The sequence below is a fragment of the Notothenia rossii genome, assembly GCF_949606895.1.
Source record: "Notothenia rossii genome assembly, chromosome: 9".
NCBI lineage: Eukaryota > Metazoa > Chordata > Actinopteri > Perciformes > Nototheniidae > Notothenia > Notothenia rossii.
In genome coordinates, this window is record NC_136907.1 from 43,466,881 (window position 1) to 43,492,968 (window position 26,088).

The 26,088-nt window shown below is 42.3% G+C and overlaps 1 protein-coding gene across 2 annotated transcripts in view; it reads left to right on the forward strand.

The window, feature by feature from the left end:
- The first annotated feature begins 1,753 nt into the window (after positions 1 to 1,753).
- The window catches only part of rab2a (RAB2A, member RAS oncogene family), a 42,460-nt gene continuing 18,125 nt past the window's right edge, over positions 1,754 to 26,088 (forward strand). The window contains exons 1-3 of one of the 2 annotated variants that reach the window (XM_079649134.1): positions 1,754 to 1,988; positions 23,848 to 23,919; positions 25,241 to 25,308. In XM_079649134.1, the coding sequence (XP_079505260.1) occupies positions 1,943 to 1,988; positions 23,848 to 23,919; positions 25,241 to 25,308 (186 nt within the window). In that variant the 5' untranslated portion in view covers positions 1,754 to 1,942. The remainder of the gene's footprint in view (positions 1,989 to 23,847; positions 23,920 to 25,240; positions 25,309 to 26,088) is intronic. The other variant, XM_079649133.1, reaches the window with a different exon arrangement.

Consider the following 26,088-nt stretch of genomic DNA (forward strand, 5'->3'; position numbering starts at 1 on the left):
TAGATTGAAATTATATATGAACACTGGGGGCTTGAATGTGTGATAAGAGAAGAAAGTAAAAAGGCTTGGAGCAGAATATTTGACCTCCAAACTAACTTGATGACAAATGATCTGTCGCCATTGGCAACGGCATTTGATGACACCACATAATAGATAATTAGATGTGTTGATGGCTGCATCGTTACCAAACTTGTGAAGTTTTGGGCCATTTCGAACATTTGAACTGAAGTTCTGAGAAAATTGTGTTTCATTGTGTTGCCAAGGCAACGGCATTTGAAGAAATCTTAAAACTGTCAAAAGATGTCTTCACGGCTAAATTCTTCTTTTTTTTTCAAGCCACGGGATGTTTTCCTACGTTTCTCATGAAAAATTATGTCTCAATGTAGGGTTTGGGAATTATGGCAGGTTTAAAAGAAAATATGAAGGCAAAATTAAATCTGTCCTCCAGCTGTGACATCACGCACTCTATCAGGCATCTGTACCAAGGTCTGAACAATGTTTAATATCTCTAAAAGTATGAATCCGATTTAAAAGTTGTGTTACATGAATAATGTCAGAAAGATGTGTAACATTTTAAAGTTGGAATGAGGTTTCTGAGTGAAAGTATGAAGGAACAGTTAGCAGTTGAAGTTGCATGAAGATTTTTCAAGTCTGAAGAGTTTCTCCATTGACTTCCATGTTAAAAGATTGATGAATTATGGGATATATCTCTGGAATTATGAAAGTTATGAATGATAAAAGTAATAGCCATCGATTCCCGACCGAGCTGAACGTTTTGATGTTTGAACGAGTCTCTGCGATGTGGACTATGGGAGAAGAAGAGGTGCAAAATAATCCAGCAGAATAATAAAGAATTTCGTGCGTAGCAAGTAGTTGGAATGATGTATCAGCATTCCCACTATAAGGACCTGGTGCACGTTAGCCTACAATGTAACAAATAAGATTGGCTGCAAAGTTTTCCAGGTCGGATGCGTATGACTAAAAACAAGGCTTTCAAAGGAGGTATAATTTAATTTTGGTTTAGTATTGATAAGTAAACTTGAGTCAAAGATGGCTGCAACTCCACCTCCTCGGCCTGTGCCTCGAGGAATATGAGTATTGATATGGCTGGGTGGAGTGGCCTCATTTATGCTGACATATTCTTCATGTCTGAACCAAGTTTCAGTGAGACAGCCTATATCAATATTATAATCTGATGTTAAATCATTTACCAATATTGCTTTAGATGCTAGAGGTCTTAGTTAAGATTCCACATTTAATCTTCCTGTTTTGTGTGTGTTTCTTTAATCTTTAATATCATCCCTGAATTTCAGATGATATTTGGTGTATTTTCCCTTAAGACATGTAAATGACATGTCTTAAGGAAATAACTCTATAGGTAGAAATGTACCTTGTCTGTGCATATACCTGTAGGCTTGCTTTATTAATGTACATAAAAACGCTTTTTTGCATATAAAATGTGTAACAATTCACCCTCTGCTCTGTCCATCAAATTTGACTTGTTGAATGCGACGATGAGCATAACAGCGGGGCCACCAAAGTTACTTTACACTTGTCTTGTAACAGTTTCACAATAATGTATTAACAATGTATTTTTTAAGTGTATTGTCCCTTACACACTGTACTGTCGGAGTTTGGCTAAGCTGGTAGGTTCACCCGTAAAAAAGCGCTACGCCAAAAGACTTCTTTAGATTTTTTTTAATAGAGCGGAGTATTCAAACGCATCATGCATTCTCCGAGGAGTCCCTGAAGACATCATACTGTAGCGTGGCGAGGGCGGACCGTGTGACGTAGAGCCGAGGCTCTGGCTGTTTATTGTTCCTTCCTCAACACCGACAGAGAAAAACAGGCTAACAAGCTGTCAGCTTGCTTTTCACACTGCTCACTGTGGGTTTAACGAAGGTGTAACGGTCGAGACAGCTGACTGCAGAAACCAGGGGCCATGGCGTACGCGTACCTCTTCAAATACATCATCATCGGAGACACGGGTAAGCTGCTCTAAGTGCCAGCTAGACAGCCAGTTAGCATTCAGCTAACTCTTAGCTAGCTCTTAGCTAGCGGTGTATTTCCGCAGTGTTGGATAGTCCAATGACGTGGTTTAAGCAGAGACGCAAAGGGTGGGATGACAGCTCCGATTCTAAAACGTTAACATATTTGGACAACATATTCAACACCTTGACACTATCATACAATTATACACACATACCCTAGCACAACATTTGCCATACTACTTTGGTGTAGCAGGTGTTGACACAGTTGGGCCTATTGTCCGTTTGCGTCGAGGGTTGGGGTGTTAGCCACAGATTGCTAGCCCAGCTAACTGCCTAGCTAACATTAGCTTTTTTCACAAAATATTTAGCAAATAGCCGTCAGAGCACCATATTAACAGCTCATTTCAGGCTTGTGATGTGGAATGTATATGTTTTAATATGCTTTTATTTCTGTTATGATTGCATCATCAAATGATACAATTTACATGAGCTTAGCCTCTTGTCATCGAAGGCCAAAACGTGAAGCTAAAGCCTCTAATATTGCCTAAAATGGCGTAGAGCACTTATTATTTCTGACTAAATGTAAACGTTAGCTGACTGACAAATGAGCGCTATGCTGAGTTAGCTTGCAGTATGGCAGCAGGTGCATATGTATTACCGCTTAATATAAAGATGTAGCACACAGTTTAAAAACACACAGTTTAACAGCAGTCATCTCAGTTTGGGTGAGAAATGTATTGGGATGATTCTATAGAGAAAACCAAAGACTTGGTTCAAGTAAACAAACAAGTGTTATGAAATATACGTTGTTTTCTTCTTCTTGCAAACACTGTATAGAAGTCGAAACCAAGATTGTTATTATAGTTTAGTCTAATGGAACATATTTTCGAGAGATTCATAACGTGTGTTTGTGTTAATTAATTTGAGATGATCAATTTGGTGGGATGCAAGTTAACTACAGTGTTGTTGCGAAACATCTCATGCCTGCTGCTGTTTATCTCTAGAAGGGCAGAGATGCTGCCAAGCTCCCAGCTAGATTACATGTGTGTCTTCATCAGAAATACCCTGCAGTCTATCTAAAGCAGGGTTTGTTATTCTCATTTGATTTAGGCTTTACAAGGGTTTTAAAGTATCCTCAACGAAATAAGAGGATACAGATGATCATAGCAATGCCTGGTTAATCGTAGACATTGTTGAATATGAAGACCTCCAGTTTGTATGTTTTTGTCATTCATAGCCACTTTATGTAAAGTATCTGATATGTGTATATATTTTGACATTTTAACACCTGTTGACTTCTGTGATTAGAAAGTAAGACAAAAAAAGGAAAGACTTCATTTTTTGTGGACCATCAACGATTGGCTTTCACAAACATGTTGATGGCAAAACACTACTGAAACAGTACAGTGGAGCTCAAGTTTGATGTCCTGGGAAGAGGATGAAGCCTAAAGTTCAGGTCCTTCAAAACAGATACATTCTTGACATATAATTCAATATTCTTGCTGTGTGATATCATCATTTGGGTAGGGAGTATTGGGGAAATTGTCAGAAACCTTGCATGCTTCAAAACACGTTTAGTTTTTTTTACCCAAAACCAATTAGCTCACTCATTGGTCCCAAAGTATATCAGATTTATAAGGTTTCATTTGGGGATTATACCATAAACAGATATGATTTAATATATATTGTATATGTATTTTCTCATTTGATGAAGGTTTTTTTGGGCAAGATTAACATACTAGTTTCAAGTAAATATATAGAAAACAAATACATTTTTCAAGCTATACACTGACTACATGCATTCACACATTGATTTAACTGAGTTTCTTGATTGATATGCTTGTGATTGCCTTAGATGTGACTATATATCTCAGATAAACGTTTGCCATATCATCCCCCACATTGGACAAAGAGACACGTCGATAGATACACTCACTGAGATATAGTTAAAGCTTAGATACATTACAAATGAGCTCATTTTGATGATGAATGTGTTTTTAAGGATAGAGATCTGTCTAATTGTTTACTCAGGGTAATTTAAGCTTGTGAAAGCAGTCAGTCAGGTTCTGTTAAACTAATTATTTCATTTATTGAGGGTAAAGTGAGTTGATTATTCCATCAGGATAGACAAGCCATTGAAGTTTTTTTTTATGACTATTTTTTATTGATTATTTTTATTTTGTCTGTTTTTATACTATTTTTACTCTAATTTTGCACATGTACATTATAATATTATCTGTCAGGTCTTTATCTGAATGGAGATGTACCTGTTGTGTTATCTGTGTTATTCATTATCTGAAGCTAGTCCTGGTCCACAGTAGTTTGACCTGTCAGTTAGGTGTGTCAGTTTTTACCATAGACTGTATATATAAATGGACGTAGTGTTCCCGTGCTGCCTCCGAACTGGAAGTAAACAGAGCTAGCTCAGGCTAAGAAGCTAAGCTAACATGAAATACGTCCAAACCAAGTTACTGCTAACAGTGTAGTTCCCCTATATAAACGTTACATTCATAATCAAATGAGACAATCTGCAAGAGAATTAGCTATGTTTTGTTATTCTTAATGCTTGTCATTCACACGTTAAGAAAAGACGGACTCCACCGCCCGGCCCCGGACCTAACGGAGCCGCAGTGGGCTAGCTCCGGGACGCCGGCTGGAGCTAGCCCTCTGCGGCTCCGTTAGCTCCGGCGGCCACCACTGGGATAATTGGGTCCCCTATTAACATTTGCTCCCGTTTAGCATTATGGGCGTCATAGCCATAGACTATAAAAGTCTTACCCAAGGCTGAATCATAAACTAAAATGTATATAGTATAAAGGGTTACGTCCTTAGCTGGCTAATAAGTAACAAGCTAAGCTACCAAGCACACAAACACCTGCGAACGGGACATGTATAATATTATAATTTTAGACTTCTTGGAAGTTCTGTTAGTACATTCAAGCGCACAGCACAACATTTGAATTGTCTGGTATTTGTAACAATATTCCCTAAAAGGCACAATCACCACGAACACGGCTAAAGCTAAAGGGTCAAGTACAGTAACTACAACTAACTAATGTTGTAGCCTCTATGGTTGTAGCCTAGCAGAGTGGACAAGTTGCTGACAGTGAGGCATGTACGTGTCCATCAAAGTGACCACGCCCTAATTTATGCAAAAGCTTTAAGGCTTAATATTAATTAAACAGATGACTTGAGAAAAAATTCACCCCCCCAATCCATATTCATGAAGGGGGGATCTAACTATACAGAGAATATGTTTTTTTGAACCACGATGTAAACATGTTTAATTCTGCTCTAAAGTTGGGCATTTTAACATGGGGGTCTATGGAAATTGCTCCCTTCTGCAGAATGCTCTTACTGGCCACTAGATGAACTGCAGTTTGAGGCACTTCCGCATTGGCGTCCCGGCTCTTCCCCAGAGTTTGCCGCTTGGTTTTTACCCTAGTAACTGCAATGTTGAGTCCTGATATACCAAAACAAATAACAGTATGTCCTACATTTACAAGACCAGCAGCTGCTTCCATTAAATTCAGCGTTTTTCAAAGTGTCTGCATCCTCACTTGTGGGGCGCAAAGATGTGATAGGTGGGTCGCGAATGGACGCGATGAACGCGAGTTTAAAAAAAAAAAAAAAAAAAAGTTAAATTAATTTTTGGGACCTCAGGCCAGAATTGAACCTGGGTCCTTGCGGGCGTTAGTGGACTGTGACAGCCGGAGACTCGCAACGGCGGTGGACTTTCACAGCGCCGGAGCCTCGCAACGGCGGCGGGTGCGGTACCGGCGCAGCGGCGCTGTGAAATTCCACTGCCCACCTATGTCAGAGCCAGCGGCCAACCAAAGGCAGCGGCCCACAGGGAAAAGTCCCGAATCTCCCGATGGCCAAATCCGAGCCTGCTCACACACACACAACTGAAACCAAAATCATTTACAGCGTTGCAGTCGGGAAGAAAAGCAATGTGGAGCGGCACCTCACCACTTCACAAGGAGTTTAACCGTGACACTTTTCAAAATCCCGTTTGTGTCCCCCAACTTTACAATTAGGCCTATGTTTATTATAATTTTTTAACGTAAGCCGTCATCGCCACGGAGGAGCACACAGCCTCTGTGAGCGAGCGAGACAGAGAGAGAGCACACATTTATCTATTTAATATAGCCTAGGTGTACAAAAATAAAGTAAGAAATCATTCCAATGTGTATAGGACAGTAAAAAAATAAATAAAAGGGGAGTGATTAGTAAAATATGCATAAATAAAAAGAAAAAATGCTAACTAGGTAACATAAGATAGGAATAAACAAGTTTAAATGATTTGTTATTGGTTTTGATCATATTCTAAAGATTACATTACATTGCATTTAGCTGACGCTTTTATCCAAAGCGACTGTTTGGCGATGTTTGGATTATTGAAAAGTATACAGCTCCCTTTCAGTGTGTTGAGAGCTGTTTCCATAAATTCCTTTTTTGCTCAAAGTGCACCAGATTGAGGCATTTAACTTCAACATTAAAAAAAAAATCTTCCCGGGGGTGCATGCCCCCGGAACCCCCTAGAGGAGGTGAGGTCCACCCCCAAATAAAGCAGGTTAAAATAATTAAATTGCAAACATTTTCTTTTAGTAAACACTGAAAACGGAACGGGTCCCACAGACCCAAACAGCACACAAAAGTTAAAGGTAAGCATATAATAATGTTCAAAGTGCTAAATATATACAGTGCAAAAAAACAAAAAAAGAGGAGTAAAAGTAGCTCACGACATGTTTTATTTTTTGAAAGTAGCCCTCATCCTAAAAAAGGTTGGAGACCCCTGTTAAAGAACGATACATTTGACCATTTTAAACTTGGCCTACCATTTTATTGGAGCGATGAGGAACAGGTGGGGCTTGAAAAGGCCCACCTGTTCAAAGTGGGGAATGACAGAAAAAGTTTGAGAACCACTGCATTAAAGCTTCTGGTCCCCCTCATGCTGTTCCTGCTGTATGGCAACAGATGCTTTATCACAGTGTTGTAGTCAATTCACAAGTCCAATTCACGAGTCCAAGTCACTCTCGAGTCACCACTATTCGAGTCCAAGTTCGAGTCACCCAAGGAGTGTCCGAGTTGAGTCCAAGTCATCATTACCTGTGTTCGAGTCAGTCACATAAGAAGAGTCCAAGTCAAGTCCGAGTCACAAGTCTTCATGTATTAATCTTCGTGGATATATGTGTTGAAATGTAGCTGCTCCTCTGCATTGCTTTTATCCTGTCATGTTATATTAATCTGTCTATTGAACTGCTGTGAAGCGAGTTTGGCCACTATTCTTGTAATAGGTGCTATACAAATATAAAGCTTATTACTAATATGAATATTATTATTATTGTAAATTACCTTTTAATGTCTAACTATATTTAAAATGAGTTACCTTTTAGAGAAGTTATATTTGTATGCCAATATTTTCCTATGGTAAAGTTTTCGTTTTCCACTTTTATTTTGATACTAATAAGATCGGGACTCTTATTTTGAAGGAACTTTTACGTTAAATCGGTTTAATGATAAAGATTAAGCCCCAGAAAGCACATGGCTACTTAGCATGCAAAATGTCATTCTGCATGTTAAGTAGCCATGTGCTTTCGTGTTAGGCTGAATCTTTATTTATTGATTAGATCACGTTACTCTGATGATAGTGTTCAAGACAGCCATATCTGAACTCGATCCTTTAGAGCAGGGGTCGGCAACCCGCGGCCCTTTTAAGCCCCCCCCTCTGGCTCCCTTGAGCTTAGACAAAAATAAGAAGGAAATAAAATAAAAGTATTTGTAGGACTATTTATATTTTGTTGCATGGTTGAAAATGTTTCGTATCTTGTATTTTGAGGTGATACTGTGATACATAAATAAAAAACAAAACGGTTTTAATTAGGTCAACTAAAATATGCGTCACATCCTGCTACGGTCCCGCGCGAGCGCCTTTTCCTGCGGGTGAATAACCTGACCCCCGGCTCGATGAGCGAACTATGGATAAATCAAAGAAAAGTACCGGAGGAACACAGGATTTCATTCTGTGTGGACAGAGTTATAAGCTTTCACAGCAAACGATGCTGGTTTACCGGTATGTTTGATGTGTAAAGAGAAGTTGTCAACGGTGCTGCAGCCTTTACCTATCGAGGAACAAGAAGGGAGAGGAAGACAGCTGACAATCTTTAGTCATAATTCAATGGGGTATGTAATTTATTTCAGAAAACACTTTTTGTTATATTCCATGGAATGCTCTTAACGTCCCGATAGCAATGAATATATTAAATGCTTTGAAAATAAATACATACAAAAATTAATCTCTGGAAGCCGTAGCGCTGTAAAAAGCACGGCATTTTAGCCGGCCCGGCTAAAATGATTGGATGGCCTACCTGCCTGTCAGCCTTCCATCTGGCACAAATTTATCTCGTGGCCTCATTGATGATGCGCGTTCGTATGTGTTGGAGGAGGGACTCTGTAAGAAAGTCTGAAGGAAGAGGCATATTTTTTCCGGTTGTGTATTTTCAAATTCTAGCGCACTCTAGCTGGTTTCGCCATTCTTACCTACCCTACCTTTAACTCTTTTTAGGGTGCAGCTATATGTTTTATTTATTTCGAAGTGGGCCCATTTTAATAATATATTTTTTTCCTTCAAATGTGCAGAGGACTCCCCAAGTGCTGTGTTTAATTTATTTTAAAGTAGGCCTGTGTATTATTTTTAATTCTCCTTATAGGAGTTATTTGTTTCTTATTAGAGGCTAACAGTTTTATATAATGTAATAAATAGCCTAATACATGCAAAAAAAAGCGTAGTTTTTGTCTGATATAGGCCTAACAATAAATACAAATGTATTAGCTATCAAGCTATGAAATATGTTTTGGGGCTCCAGACAAAAAAATGTTTTGGAAAAAGGAGCAAAATGGCTCTTTTGGTCAAAAAGGTTGCAGACCCCTGCTTTAGAGTAATGTGTTACGGAGCCTTCTCTTCAATATTGTTTCCAAATAACGAGCATTTTGCGCTGCTCTTTTCCAATGTGGAAGCAGAATGTGTGAAAGCATAAAGCACTAGCACTTTAGCACTTCATGTTCACACAGTCGGTGATTTTTGCTGGCCGTCTTTCCTGCGACGGCAGTTTAAACTGTATTTCCTTTCTCCTGTAATATGACTTGATATCGTTAAACTCTGCACACTGAGCTCTAATTGGCCAGCAGGCGGTGCTTTCACGGAGTTGATCCCTTATCTGGAACATAACCTGCCCCGGAGCAGGTTAGCCGTTCAGCATAAGCGACCGTGGAGATCTACCCCGGTAAGAAGTGAACCAGCGTCATAGGACCGGAAACCCAGAGCTAACCCTGAAGTTACCTCGCTAACAGCAAATCCTGCTTCGTAGTATAGGCCACTGGTCAATAGTAAATATGTGCCATTTATTTGAGGTAGAATTATCTTTCTTTTAGCCAGTGGACTCCAGCCAGCGTGTCCAAAGATCTGGTTGGAACTTGGCAGAGAGACACTTACTCTGAAAGCAAACTAAAGTCCCTCTGTTGAAGTTTAAACCTCCAGAAATAGACTGTTCTATGGAAAACTGCCAATTGTTCTGCACATTTCCAGATATTTTAAAGAGGTTTGGCAATATTTTCAGAGTTTTGAGGTGCATTGCGGGTTATTGTGAAAAACACGAGTGTATTCATTACTTTATGGGAACTACAGTTAATTAGGAACTTTTTAGTAAACAAGTAAAGGTTGATTGCAAGTGCTTCGTTCATCCCCTGACCCCTACAGACAGTACTACTGTACTAATAAACAGTTACACATTGATCTCTGGCTCCTACATAGTGTTACACTGAACACTCACACGTTAGAACCTCTGTTAAGGTTAACATCAATGTCTATCATCTTAGACACTTTGTTTGACTGAAGTGTCTATTTAGACATGCTCAAATAGTCAAAACTTTCGACATGATAGTAAGGCATCACTTATGTTAAATTATTATTGCATTACGGTCTAGCTATGTGTTCTAATCAGTTCTCTTGTAGTATATGTGTTTAGCTGAGCGTGCTTCACTAGTAATAATCAACAGGAATCTAATCTGGGGGTCAGTATCTGTCATATGACCTGCCTTAATCAGAACAACCATGCTGGCTGCCTCTTAGACAAAATGGTATCCTGACTAGTCAGACCCACAGGATGTAACATATGTTAAACAGATTTTACAAGAATGTGGCACAGTATTGACATATTTTTGAAGGCTGACCTGGTAGTACAGTCTTAATGGGATTTTTTTCCATTGGATTATGGAATATTGCAGAAAAGGAGTTCTGTGGCAAAGACATGTTTATGATATTATGTTTGTTCAGCAGGAAAATCAGTGCTATAGTGATAGATCTGGCTATCCAAGACTATATCTGACTTCTCTGATAACTAATTGTTTGAGGGTCCAGAGTGTCTTACTGTGCATTTAAACATGGCAGGTGGCTTCAGATCTGGAGGGGGCAAGAGATGCAACATAGGTTGTTGCCAACTTTTCAGAACAGGTAGCCCTGTGGTTAAGACTGGAAGTTAAAGTACTTCAAGTCTCCAGTCCCAACTGTCGGCCACAGTGACTGGTCCAGTCTATTGGATAGAGATCAATTGCCATGTCTGAGGCAGCAAGTATATCAGGACAGTTCATCTGGGCAGACTTCCTGTTAGATTCCTCAGCAGGGATTGCAGTGTGATATGCTGACCTTGCTTAACTTTGGGTAACTTCTGTGAGTGAGCAGAGCAGTATCTCACTAGTGTCATGACACTCTGAATACAATCACTTGGAACACTGCCAACATTATCCTTATTTTATTAATAGGAGAGGCAAGATTGTCATCATTGACTGTGTAGCCAGAAAACCTCACCTGAATAGTACAGAACAGGGAATAGTCTTCTTTTTCTTTTTCTGTCAAAAAGTGCTTTGACTGATATCACCACTGTGTTTAAAGACAAGAGTAGACACACCCCATATAGAAGCTCTTCGAACATAGCATATGGAAATTCCCACAGTCTATATGATCTTTTCTGCAAACAGAAATTACAACAGCAATGATAAATTGATATCTGATTGACTAGCCTGCTTTTTACCCGGTTGGAATTAAGGACTTTCTATCTTTCCACACCTGACAAATCCAGGTTCCAGTATTATTATATCACCATCACATTTACCAGTTATCCTTGTATAAAGATCGCAGCTTGTTTGATTAGTCTCTTGTTGCCATGTCCTCTTTATGTATGCACTGTTTGTCCACAATATCTTTCTAAGTTGTTGTTAGGGATGTCCCGATCATCTCTTTTTGCTCCCGATCCGATTCCGATCATTTGATTTTGACAATCTGCCGATACCGATTTTTTCCGATCTTTATGAAAAAAAAGAAGGAAAAAAGCATTCAAGTTGTCCCTTACAGGTGGGGTAGGTAAGTTTCAGAAACCGGCTCGAGTGCACTAAAATTGGAAAGTACACAGCCAAAAAGAATCCGCCCCTTCCTTCAGACTTCCTTACAGAGCACCTCCTCCGCGAGAGCAGGCTGCAGTAACGTTACATATCAGGCAAAGCTAAACACATCTAGGTTAGCAATACTACACAGCCAAAGCAACTCCGATATTGACTCTGGTTTGACTTCTCCTAGTTTCCACTTTCTTTTTGTTCTTAATTTGCTCCATAACATTTTTTCTTTTGCGACCAGTAGACGCTAACTCTGCCATGGTGAAAGTGGCCGCCTGTTGCTGGCGAGTCATTGAAGTACTGCTGCAATGCACGCCCAATGACGGCACGCCCAATGAGGGCACGAGATACATTTGTGCGTGCACGAGATGGAAGGCTGACAGACAGGGCGGCAATCGCTAAACGGATTGGTTGTAGTTTTTACAGTATTACGGGTTCCACAGATGCCATTTTTTTTAATGGATTTTTTGTCAAAGCACTTAAGATATTCATTGCTATCGGGATGTTAAGAGCATTCCATGGAATATAACAAAGTGTATCTCGAGCCGGTTTCTGAAACTTACCTACCCCACCTTTAAGGTTATTTTTTTTTAATTTAAATGACAGTACCCAACTACCCATTCTATCCAACATGGATATAGCTTCTTTTTTTCACAGCAGCATTGGATCAGTTCAGTTGTGCAGCATTGGATCAAAACAAAATAAAGCTTATCAGTGGTCCACCACAAAATAACCATGTAAACAAATTGAGTGCATATAGTACAGTAACAAAACAAAAATAACTCTACTGGAAAGAGGTAGCTTGACTAGCTTCACAAGTTCACATTCAGTCACAAATAATACAATTTTAAATTTGGTTTAGTGCAGAATTCTAGCCTTAAAACTAACTAGTCTAGTATTAATGCAATGAACAACAGCAGCTTAACATAACATGAATAAACAAAGTATTATACTTCCATAACATCCATGGCTTTCACCATATTTCGCGCGTTGTCCCGCAAAATGACATGGACCCGTTGCTTATCTATTCCCCAACTGTTAAGCATCCCCTCGATCGCCTCTCTCACACGATCTGCTGTGTGAGATCCGCGAAAGTTCTGAGCTTGCAAGGTCGCATGTTGTAAATTAAACTGGGAGTTGATCCACTGTGCAGTGAAGCTAAGGAGTGACATTGGACACACAGAAGAACTCCATATGTCCGTGGTAAATCCGAAAGCAGGCACGTCTGTTAACAGGGCTTGCAGGTGGCCACGAAGCTTGTTGTGAAGGGCAGGCAGAGCTTTCTCTGTAAAGTAGTGACGAGAAGGCAACTCATAACGTGGCTCCAAGTGCTCCATGAGACGGAAAAACCCCACGTTCTCCACCACAGATAACGGCTGGTCATCCAACGTGATGAATTCAGCTATCTTGGCTGTTATTCTTTTGGCCTTTTCACTTTTCTGGGGCAGTTTCTCTTTCCTTTTAAAAGTCTCTGAAAGTGTCGGTTGTTTAAGTGCCGTTACCTTAGTGGCCGCTGTGTACTCGTTGTGTTGTTGTTGGTGTTTGTTTCTCAGGTGGCGTATTAGATTGGTCGTGTTGAACGTAGCTCTGTTCTTTCCACCACGCGGAACCTCCGCCTTGCAAACATTGCATCTGGCTGTTACACTGCCTTTGCTTTCAATGTTATAATACTTCCAAACTCCTCACATTTTCTCTGTCCCGACTCCCGAGTCACCAGCTGAACGTAGCCTCTTGTTAGCTTACTGCTACTATTAGACACTGCGCCCTGCCCACTCTGTTGCCAGATTTGAGAGAAATAAGCAACCAGGTCTTTGAAAACAAGCCCAAAAGAAGCAACACATACATGATGTGTAATTTTCAACCAAAACTAAGGCCTCTGGATGACTTTAAGATGTGAACATGGTCATTTTTGTTTTGTAACATTAAATAAAATAATACAAATATTTTATAATTTTTAAAAAAAGAAGAAAATCCCAATCCCCGATCTTTTTCTCCCGATTCGGATCTTTTGAAAATCACGTGATCGGATCAGGACATCTCTAGTTGTTGTTTTTATCAAACCAAACCTTTTTAAAAGGATAATGTGCTATTGCTATATATTAGGGATGTAACAATACCAAAAACTCAAGGTACGATAACAAGTCCACGGTACGGTATTTATCGCGATATTGAATAATAAAGGGAAAAATAAAAAAATTCACTTTTTTTTTCCAATAAAAAATTGTTTTACTCGGAAAATGTTTCTTTATTACATAATAAATCTGATTTGTAAAGCATTTTAGTAGGATAGCAGTATTTTAAAGTGTCAAAAACAAAGGGACAGTAACAGGCTGGAACAAGAAAACCAGTGTTTTTGTACCTACTAGTACTACCAAACAAAGTAGGCATTTTCTTTGTGCCACTTCATCTCACAAATAAACAAGGACATTTAGTAATCAGACCCTGCAATAAAATAAATCAAGTTTCACTTTAGTTTTTCAAGTAACTCAACTCAAACTCACTAGTCACTCACTCAGCATCATCAGACAGGTTTTTAGGAATATGAGAATGTCCACATTTCCAGGTATTTATAAGCTGGGATGTTTGGGCATTTACAATATCCCCTGCTCTGGAAAAAACTCTCTCGCTTGGTACTGATGTTGCTGGGACAGCAGTGGTCGCGTTAACCGAATATGTTATTTAACAATGACGGAAAAATCTGAAAGCAGTCTGTCATTTTGACAGATTGGAACAAACTCGGAACAGCGCCAACGTTTCCGCGCAGCGAGGCTCTGGGGTTATGCCGTGTTATGCATGCCCTCCACAAGGAAATGATATAGTTTCCAAACCGTACTTTGCCATACAGATCAATACATGTCAGGGAGGTTTTGCTTTACGCTGTGCGCGCTCCCGCGAGGTGCATGCACACACGGCATAACACCGCCCCCCCCCCCCCCCGTTGACAGTTCACGAGCGTGCTCTCTCGTGAACTGTTCAGATCCGACGGGTAATAAGGGATTATGACGGATATTTTACGATCCTATCTGTTAAAATGACGGACAGCGAAAAAGTCTAAGGCCATCTCAGTGGGACGGAGAGATATGCTTTGGCCATGGGTGACAGCAGTGGGTCAAACTGTGCATTGTCTCTCCACCACTTCAAAAACAATACAGTTTTTGCCAAGAAGGTGAGGCTTATTGACAGGGCGAGATATAAATATATTGTTGTTACTTGTCAATGTCTCTAGGTGTGTAAATGTAGCCCTGTAAATATGTTTTTTTGTTGTGTTATCTGTTGTTTTATGTTCATGTTGTAACCTACTTGCTGCCATGTTGGACAGGTCTCTCTTGAAAAAGAGATCGATGATCTAAAAAAAAATCGCAGTATTTGTCAGTCTCACAACGGTATTGGGACGTTTATTTACCGCGATATTCGGTATATCGTTACATCTCTACTATATATCATGGCTGATAATGAATACTTTGTGAAAGCTTTCTCATAGTTAGCATTAACATTTTTAACATACAGTAGAGTTGGAGGAAAGGAGAATGATGACCTCTTATTTCATGGCTCCAGTTCTATTGAATCAGACTGATGATTGCTTAGCCAGGGCCTACAAATGACTCCACCTTTCATTCATTCTGTCAATCATCCACTGTTCTCCAGCGACACCCTTAGTCACCGATTATACATTTGATTTGCTCTGCTTTTTCCAAATTTGAAATTACCTCTGATTACAGGTTCTGCTATGGTGACGTGATATCAGCTCAACCAGAAGCTGCATGAATAATCCCTGCACTGTAACATATTGCTCAGTTCTCCACTAATCCTGACAGATCTCCCATGTCAAGTTAACTAGGTCCTGTTACGACCTCTGAGACGACCCAAACGCAGGACACGGCAGAGTGTTCAAAAAGGGTTTATTAGTGAACAAAAGGTGCGGGAAGGATAATCCGGCAGGAGTGGCGAGGAAGTGGAGGCTGGTGACGACAACACGGCGGTCAGAGAATGATCCTGGAGCACAGGAAGAAAACACGTTAGCGTCAGAACATCCAGAAATAAGGTAGCTGATAATGCTGAGTAGCCTGGAGGTTTACCACTGTGGTTTAACAACGATCTGGCGCCGACAGGTTGTGGAGCCTCTGCTGATATGCCGTTGTAGATGGCTGATGAGAATCAGGTGTGAGGGTGAACAGCTGATTGCAGCAGGTGAGCCGGGAGCCAGAGTGACAGCCACCACGCCCACACAACAGGCAAAGGGAAAACATCCCCAAGGAGGCGGCTGGAAATGGACAGCCACCACAGTACCCCCCCCTTAAGGGACGCCTCCAGGCGGCCTACCTGGTCTACCAGGTCTACCAGGGTTATCCCGGTGGAAGTCCCGTACCAGGGACGCGTCGTCGATGTTTCGCCGGGGAACCCAAGACCTCTCCTCCAGGCCATAGCCCTCCCAATCCACGAGATATTGGAATCCCCTTCCACGGCGACGAACGTCCAACAATCGCCTGACGGTGTAGGTTGGGTGACCATCGATGATGCGGGGGGGTGGGGGAAGAGTCACTGGAGGAGACAAGGGGCTGTTGGCAACAGGTTTTAGCAGAGAAACATGAAAAGTAGGGTGAACCTTCATGTGTGGGGGAAGCTTGAGCTTGACTGCAGATGGGTTAACAACAGAGTCGATGATGAAGGGGCCGACATAACGTGGCGTGAGTTTTTTAGACTCTGTCTTGAGTGGGAGGTCTTTGGAGGAAAGCCAAACACTCTGACCTGGTAAGTAGTTGGGGGCCGGGGTCCTGTGACGGTCTGCGATGAGGCGGTTGCGGGCAGCGGAACGGAGCAGGGCGGCTCGGGTGTCCTTCCACACCTTACGACAGCGTCGAAGGTGGGTCTGAATGGAAGGAACAGCAACTTCCTCTTCCTGTGCTGGAAACAGGGCTGGTTGAAAACCCATGGCACAATGAAAAGGTGAAATACCTGTGGCTGCATTTGACAGGGAGTTGTGGGCATATTCGATCCATGGCAGATGTGGGCACCATGAAGAGGGGTTCCTGAAAGCCACACAGCGGAGAGCCGCTCCCAGGTCCTGGTTGGCCCGTTCCGTTTGCCCGTTTGTTTGAGGATAATAACCCGACGACAGGCTCACCGATGCTCCCAGAGCCCGACAGAAGACTTTCCAAACGTGGGAAATGAACTGGGGACCCCGGTCAGAAACGATGTCGGTGGGGATTCCATGTAGTCGAACAACGTGGTTGACCAGAAGATCTGCAGTCTCTCGGGCTGTGGGAAGCTTGGGGAGAGCAACAAAGTGTACCATCTTGGAAAATCTGTCCACAATAGTTAGGATGATGGTATTACCTTGTGAGAGTGGAAGTCCAGTAACAAAATCCAAGGCCACATGCGACCAAGGGCGACTAGGTACTGGCAGCGGGCGAAGCAGACCAGAGGGAGGTTGGTGGGAGGACTTGGCGCGGGCACATACTGTACAGGCAGCAACAAAGACCCTGGTGTCTTGAGCCATGGAAGGCCACCAGAACCGCTGTCTGAGGATAAACAGTGTGCGATGGACACCAGGATGACACGAGAGACGGGAGGCGTGTGCCCACTGCAGGACCTTGGAGCGGACAGAGATAGGCACAAAGAGATTATTAGCTGGGCAGTTACCTGGGTTAGGCTGCGCCCGCTGAGCCTCCTTAACAAGTGACTCAATCTCCCAAGTAACAGCCGCTACCACGCAGGAGGCAGGCAGGATGGTGTCTGGACCGGCAGCTGGTTCTTCGGAAGCAAACTGGCGAGAGAGAGCGTCCGGCTTGAGGTTCCGTGACCCTGGGCGGTAGGTAAGGGTGAATGAGAAGCGACCGAAATACAGAGCCCATCGAGCCTGACGGGAGTTAAGGCGCTTGGCAGTTTGGATGTAAGCCAAGTTTTTGTGGTCTGTCCATACAATAAAAGGGAGCTCAGCTCCCTCCAGCCAGTGTCTCCACTCCTCTAGGGCAAGTTTGACAGCCAGCAGCTCTCTGTTACCCACGTCATAGTTTTTCTCAGCTGGAGTGAGGCGGCGGGAGAAAAATGCACAAGGGTGTAATTTTTGGTCTCTTTCCGAGCGCTGGGAAAGAACTGCGCCTACCCCGGTGTTGGAGGCATCAACCTCCACAACGAACTGGCGAGAGGAATCAGGGTGGATGAGCACAGGGGCAGTGGTGAAGAGTCTCTTTAGCTCCGAGAAGGCTGCATCGCACTCTGGGGTCCAGGAAAAGCCAGTTGTAGGGGAAGTGAGTCTGGTTAAAGGGCCCGCCACTCTGCTGTAGTCTCTGATGAAGCGCCGATAGAAATTGGCGAAACCAAGAAACTGTTGAAGCTGTTTCACTGAGGTTGGTTTTGGCCACCCTGCCACTGCTTGGATCTTCTCAGGGTCGGCCCTAATCTTTCCTCCCTCAACGATGTAGCCCAGGAATGAGACTGTGTTGACATGGAATGCGCATTTCTCCGCCTTCACAAAGAGTCTGTTTTCCAGGAGTCTCTGCAGCACCTGTCTGACATGGATAATGTGTTCCTCCTGGTTACGAGAGAATATAAGGATGTCATCCAAGTAGACGAAAACTGATCGGTTGAGGAGGTCACGGAGCACATCGTTAACCATCGACTGGAAAACTGCTGGGGCATTCATCAGTCCAAAAGGCATTACCAGATACTCGAAGTGACCGAGTGGTGTGTTAAAGGCCGTCTTCCACTCGTCCCCTTCTCGGATTCTGACGAGGTGGTAGGCATTGCGGAGATCCAGTTTGGAAAAAATTGTGGCTTCCTGGAGGGGTTCAAAGGCAGAGTTGATGAGGGGTAATGGATATCTGTTTTTTACAGTGATGGTATTAAGACCCCTGTAATCAATGCAGGGCCGCAGTGAGCGGTCCTTCTTGGACACGAAGAAAAAACCAGCTCCAACCGGGGAGGAGGATGGGCGGATGACACCGCCAGCCAGGGAGTCATGGATGTAACTCTCCATGGATTTCCTCTCAGGGCGAGACAGGTTGAACAGACGGGAGGAAGGCAGAGGGGCCCCGGGAAGAAGGTCAATGGGACAGTCGTAGGGTCGATGAGGGGGAAGAGAAAGAGCTCGCTGTTTACTGAACACTTCTCCCAGGTCATGATATTCAGTGGGGACAGATGACATGTCAGGCGGCTCGATCTTGGGTGGTGGAGTGGCGGTCTCTGCAGGCGGTAGGGCAGACTGCAGGCATGAGGATAGACAAAAACAACTCCAACTAAGGATTTTGCCAGTTACCCAATTAATCTGGGGGTTGTGTGTTCTTAACCAGGGATGGCCCAACACTATGGGGGCATGAGGTGAGGAAATTAGGTGAAACTGAATAACCTCACGATGGTTTCCAGACAGAATGAGGTTTACTGGCAAGGTGCGGTGAGTGACTTGGGCCAGGAATTTACCATTAAGAGCATTAGCATTAAGAGGTGAATCTAACACTTCGGAGGGAATTCCTGCCTGAACTGCAATATTAATGTAATAAAAAATAAATAAAAAATTCTCGTCCGCCCCCGAGTCCACTAAAGCGAGCAGAGGTAGGAACTGTTGGTTGCAGCAAAGCACGGCTTCTAGCTGCGTTCTGGGTCGGGGGTTGAGAGAGGAGGAAGGGCTCGCCAGAATCCCAACACCTACTGACGAGCCTGACCTCTTGGCAGATTTAGGACAGGAGGAAACGAGATGGCTGGTTTGGCTGCAATAAACACATTCCCCAGCCTGGATCCTTCTAGCACGCTCAGATGGTGAGAGGCGGGCCCTTCCCACTTGCATGGGCTCGTCTTCTGGGGGTGAGGCCGTGTAAGGAATCGGGAAGGATCTGGAGATTGGGGCAGTGGCAGTCCCAATTTGGGGATCAGGTGAGGAGTAGCTGGGATTGGGGTGACGGCTATTCCTATCCCTACGTCTCTCTCTGAGGCGATTATCAATCTTGATAGCTGTGGCAATTAAATTATCCAAGCTAACTGGATCATCCCTAGCAGCTAGCTCGTCTTTAATTGCTTCGTTCAGCCCCTGAAGAAAAATATCCTGCAATGACTCGTTATTCCAGCCTGAGTCTGCAGCAACTGTTCTAAACTCAACTGAAAATTCGGCTACACTACGGGAGCCCTGCCGGAGAGAAAGAAGGCGCCTGGAAGCGTCCCTCCCTCGTACCGGGTGATCAAAAACTTTTTTCATTTCGGAAATGAAAGTATCAAATGATAAGCAAATGTGTGGCTGGCTCTCCCTAACAGCTGTAGCCCAATCTAAAGCACTCCCCTTCAACAGACTCATTACGTATGCTACCCTAGCCCCATCTGTATGATAAGTACTGGGCTGCTGCTCAAAAACTAACGTACACTGGAACAAAAAGGCTCTACAAATCCCCAAATTTCCAGCGTATCGCTCCGGTGTGGGAATGACGGCCTCTCGTAGCTGATAGAGAGGTGCGGCAGGAGCGGGAGGAGGGGCTGCCGGCTGTGCAGCGGGCTGCGGAGGAGAATACTGTGTGGTGAGCAGTTCTACTTGCGTGCCGATCCTTTGCACGTTAGCGGAGAGGTTCCGGAGAGTCTCCACTACCTCACGGAGAACCACAGTGTGATGCCCCACGAGAGCGCCTTGACTGGCCAGGGCTTGGCTGAGTTCGTCCGCAGTCTTGGACTGGTGGCCTGTGTCCGCTGGGTCCATGCTGGCCAGATCGTTCTGTTACGACCTCTGAGAGGACCCAAACGCAGGACACGGCAGAGTGTTCAAAAAGGGTTTATTAGTGAACAAAAGGTGCGGGAAGGATAATCCGGCAGGAGTGGCGAGGAAGTGGAGGCTGGTGACGACAACACGGCGGTCAGAGAATGATCCTGGAGCACAGGAAGAAAACACGTTAGCGTCAGAACATCCAGAAATAAGGTAGCTGATAATGCTGAGTAGCCTGGAGGTTTACCACTGTGGTTTAACAACGATCTGGCGCCGACAGGTTGTGGAGCCTCTGCTGATATGCCGTTGTAGATGGCTGATGAGAATCAGGTGTGAGGGTGAACAGCTGATTGCAGCAGGTGAGCCGGGAGCCAGAGTGACAGCCACCACGCCCACACAACAGGCAAAGGGAAAACATCCCCAAGGAGGCGGCTGGAAATGGACAGCCACCACAGATCCTGCAGATCTATAGGTTTGATGACAACTATCGAATCATCCGGACAGATGTAAGACAGCTAATGCAATGCTAACTGAATGCTAACAAAACACTGTCATATCATGTATAATTCATGTCCCAGTATATGTACGTATACTGTGATATTTCTTGTTTTAAGTCATATTCCCAGCTTAGTGGTTTGTGTTCCTGGAGTTCAACACATTCAGCGTCTCTTGCTGATGCTCGCTACGTCTCCCTCGTCTCTCTGTTTGAAAAGAATAGAGTAGAATCCCGTAGTTCTTTTTAGTTTTGCTCATTGGTCATAGGAGTGTCTGTTTACAGAGCCTACTGACCATGTTTAAAACATTTAAAGTGAAACGGTTATCTTGCTATACAGGTTTAGTTAACAGGTTGCAGTCGTATCCTCCAGAGATGGACGAGTTGCCGTTGGTGACGTCACATTCCCTATATCCAGATTTAGGACATTTTCTATGGTAAAACAATGTGTTGATTGTAATGTAACTCATTTAGCCACTTTGAAAAATGTAGCAAACAGCAGCTACATATGTTAAAGTGTCTTCTGTGATAGTCATCGGCCGTTGGTATCCGAAGAGTGAGCAGGTGTGTGTTGACTGCATATACACGTTTAATAACAAGATTGTGACTCCTCCTATATAACTCCCATCCTCATCCCTCCGTCCTTTCCTACATCTTTTATCTTCATCATCACTCAATGATCTTGCTTAGCAACGCCGCTGCCTGGCAATGGTAACCCTTGGAAACCACGAAAGAGGAAGACCACGTCCCTCTGTGTCAGCTTCTCTCCCAGGCCTTCTCATTAGCATCCTTCTCCTCTCTTCTCCATCCCCCCTCCTCCCAACCATCTCTTGTTCATTTAATTTGCCTCTTAACCTCAAACCTCTGATGCTCATCCTAACATAAACCTACACCTGCAACAAGCATTCAACTGCAATGTTCTTTATTTTACACTCTTTCTTAGAAAAGACCCTGTTGAGTTGAAGATGAGTCACTTAACTTTATACAAACAAAAAATACATCTTGTCTCTCTTTAAACATTATTTCTTAATCAATCTCAGTACTGTGCATTAACCTCAGTGATAAATACAGGGCAATCAGAACCATTGGTTGATAAATACATTTGACATGTCAGTTTACAGGTATGCCGCCACATGTAATGGTTCCAACCACAATAGTCTGTAGCCTGACTGTAACTCCTGTGTCTACAGGTGTTGCTAACAAATAGGGAAACTATTCTTCTGACAGATGTTATCAAACAAGTAGCCCTCCATGGAGTTCCTTATCCTCAGGTAGCTCTCAGTCTCAAAGGTTGGTGACCACTGATGTACTGTGTTACAGTAAAAGTGGCATAGCAGGTCAAAAGGCAAGCAATAATTAAAAATAATGGTAGACATTAATAATAAAATAAATAAGATAAATAAGTACACAACCATGGCTAGAGAATGAGTAGCAGCAGTTTAAAATAATTATTAAACAGTGATGCAAATTGTCGCTTTTCGGCGCCTCCCGCGAAGAGTTTCCGTTTTGGGGGGGGGGGGGGTGTCCGTGTCAGTCAGTCCGTCCATCCATCCGACTGACGGACAACTTCTCACTTCAAAAAAGAAGAAGAAATCTAGATCGCAAAATAATTAAACAAGTGAGTGACTGTTTTGCCTGGCCGAGGACAGGTTCCTTGAACAAAACACGAGCGTAACGTGTCTTCACGTGGTATATGTCTCGTCTGAAAGGAGTGCTGACGGAGAGCACCAGAACGCTGCTCCAGCGTTTCAAATATTACAGTACCCATAAGGAGCCGTACACATGCCACAGTGTTTGCGTGGCTGTGTCTTTAGTTGTAAGCACAGTGGCGAACTGTCGTTATTAGCATCTGGTTAGCTAGCTATGCTAACGAATTTAGAGAGCTTTTCTACAACCAGGTGGAAGAGAGCTCTCTCCTGAGAGGCTCAAATAACCTCAGCTCAGTGAGGTTAAGGCACACCTTGATATGATCATCATTATAGTTATTATTGAGACATTAGAGACTAAATGAAAAACAGGTATAAAATACTATATCACAGTAAAACAAAGTTGTTGTTGTTATTAACAACAAACAAAAATACAGTTTAAAAGGGGAGTGATTTGTAAAATATCCAAAAAGAAAAATCTGCTTACAGTTCTGTTTCAAATGGGTGTTGAGATGTATCCATAGATCTCCTAATGTTGCTCTCAAAGTGCACCAGATTGATGCTTTTAACTTCAATATTTAAAAAAAAAAATCTCCCCCCCACACTTAAATCATGTTTACATGGTTAGGGTACTAAATAAATTTACACACATCTTTTGTCCATATCTTTCTGTTTTGGTGGTCATGCCACAACCGTGCATGCATGCGCGACAGCGCGAGTCATGGTGAGATATCTGGATTAAGAGGTTGCTTTTTCTTTGCACAGCATGAAAGAAAGGCCAAATGAATGGGCTGTGATTTTATTTTTTTAAGCAGAGGTTGAGTTCAATAATTTGTACGGCCCTCGGACGATGTTGTAAAAATTGAAAGGAAAAAGGTTCCCCACCCCTGCTGTAAATAATAATAAAAACCCTTGATTTATAACTTAACTTCTCTTTCTCCTACTGATCTGAGTATATTATAAAGAATAGCCAGTTAATTGAAGCTTTATAGCACAGGCCTTTGTCAGACGGTGTATTACACTGTTTTTTTCTGCTTCGAATAGTTTTCTCTTTTTTCACCATACCTGTGTTTGCATCACTGATTAAAGTATCGAGACCTTATACAGAATACATTTAAATAATAATAAAACTGCGCTGTTAGTCCGTCCTTGTTTGTGTGGATGTGAGGCAGTCTGCCACATTTACAAGTCATATGTAGAGCAGTTGTTAATGATGACCAGAGTAGCTTCACACACACAGCCTGCCAGCTGGTGCGTTGGCTCAGGCTAACTGAGCTCACTGAAGCTAGCTGGAGAAACGGTGTGTAAGCGTGTCGGGCTGGTTTGAAGACGCTGATGCTCCAATATGTTTAGTTTGAGTGAATTCTATGTATAAAATGTTCATTATCATTGTATATCTGTAGCTTCCTGCAGTGTTGTCAACTGGAAACAGCCAGATTCTCTGCACTGTGTGGGAGTTCAGTCATTGATTTTATAATGATGTGTGGTATTTTGCTGAGACACCTTTGGAAATGAATGTGAAGGGTGTTCATGCTTATATGTGTGACTCTATAATCAGTGTTCCCTCTAATGTGCTGTGTCTTTGTTTTGCAGGTGTGGGGAAGTCATGTCTATTACTACAGTTCACCGACAAGAGGTTTCAGCCAGTTCACGATCTCACTATCGGTAAGTCCTCTACACATTCAGCTCTGCAGCAACACCAGCACTAGAAATACATTCATTAATGCATCATTTCATTTAGCTGTGAATCCTGTGCTACTAGGGCTGCACCATATGTTGTTTCAGCATCAACAATAGGACTCCACAATTGATTCATATGTTATCAAAATCGCAATATGGTCATGTGCAATGTTCAAATCACAGGATGTGTAATATTTCTTCCACACTTGATATGTGAAAATAGTATTTATAATGAAATATTGTGGAGCTGCAGAGAATTCCAGTCCTACAAAAAGTATTGTAGAAACCTAAAGGAACATATTTGTTCAATACAGATCCTATGAAAAACAGTGTGTATGCTGTATTTGACACTTTTCAACCGGAAGAGAACGCGTCTGCTCTGGGATTGCACTGGGCAGGTCAAAGACGGTCTAGATTTCTCTAGGTTAAACCCAGACCAACTCTAGGTCCAAGAATCACTGTATTTGTCCATATTGCAATCAGTGAAGCTGGTGCTATCTGGGCTGGGTTAAACATGTGAAGTTGGCTTGTTTATGTTTTAGCCTTAAGGTACTCCTTTCATGAACCTTTATCTCAGAAAGAGATAATGTTGTTTTATCCAGGCAAAAATAAAAGTCACCTTATATTGGTCCTAACATTCAGACAGATCAAATTCAAGTTGGAAGACTGCTCCTGGAAATTAGAAATAACCCTACATTGTATTAAACCTAAAGAGACAAATCCCATGTTAACATCGTTACAGTCAGGCAAAAAAAGGATTATTAATATTGACTATCATAAGAAACGTGGCTAACGGTACTTAGCATCCCTTCTTTACTGATAAGTGATGCTTAGTACCTGTTGCCTGAAAGCCCATTCTGTTCTCTTCTTCTTCCCCTGCTGCCTTTATCTATATTTGTATTCAAGGCAATCATTTAGCTGGGGGATAATGAGAAAACTGAACATTATGAACTTAAGTTTCATTACAAGCTTGCTTTAAATTGCTGTGTATAGTATTTCCAATATTCCTACAGATAATGAAAGACATGCTGTTGGTCACTTAGCACACATCACTATCTTTGTCTGCCTACTCGTCTCGATCTGTGCAGTGAAAGAAGTAGCTGTAAAACATTGTAGAGCCACCTCTTCAGGAAGAGCCCACCCTCTTATACATACAGTATGAGTGGGGGGGGGGGGGGTCGTCCTGATGGGGCAGTATAGAAGCAGTCAAACAGATGGAAGAGCCAATGTTAAAGCACAGCCAACAAGTAACAATGTGACTATTGAGTCGGCACCTAGTCTACCATATCCACATTCTTGTGTCCAGGTGTGGAGTTCGGAGCGAGGATGATCACTATAGATGGCAAACAGATCAAACTGCAGATCTGGGATACGGTAATATATCTAGCTTTTCATTTATTTTGACGGCGTATTAAAGACTCTAAAAACACCTGATAACATATTGAATGAATGACATAAAAGCAAGCCTATAAATATATGGATGTCTCTGGAATGCAGACGTTAAACTTGAGTTGACTGCTATTTCTGTAATGACACATTTCCTAAATAGTAATAGATGTTGGTGTAAGTATGAATCTGAAAAAAAGTCTTCAGAAAGAACATTTTGGTTTGAATACTGTATCTTATACATAATTCATGTATTATTACATGATTTGATAAATAATGTATCTGAAAAAGAATGACAGAGATAAACAAATCAACAAGATATGCATTTAGTTGTTTTGAATGACAAGAAGGCTCATAAATGTTGTTCTCATTGTGGCAACATCTTTCATGTTGTCTCCCTGACTTATCAGAGACATTCCAATGAGAGAGAAATTCCTCAAAAGGAATGAAAACTAAAGGAGACACAGTTGAAGAGAGAACATTAAGAAAATATTTCATCGAGAAGCACCTATGTATACAGTGCAGACAAGTGGTAGTTCAGACCAAATTCAAGTTGTTACCAACTTTCATCAAAACCTTTGCTCCAGACTATCAAATAAAGGATGTGATGTTCCACACACAGGTGGAATGTAACTAAATACATTTACTTAAGTACCTTCATTACTGTAATAAAGTACCATTTTTAGGTATTTTTACTTAACTTGAGTATTTTCACTTTTTTACTCCACTACATTTTGTAGGCAATTATTTTACTTTTTACTCGACTAC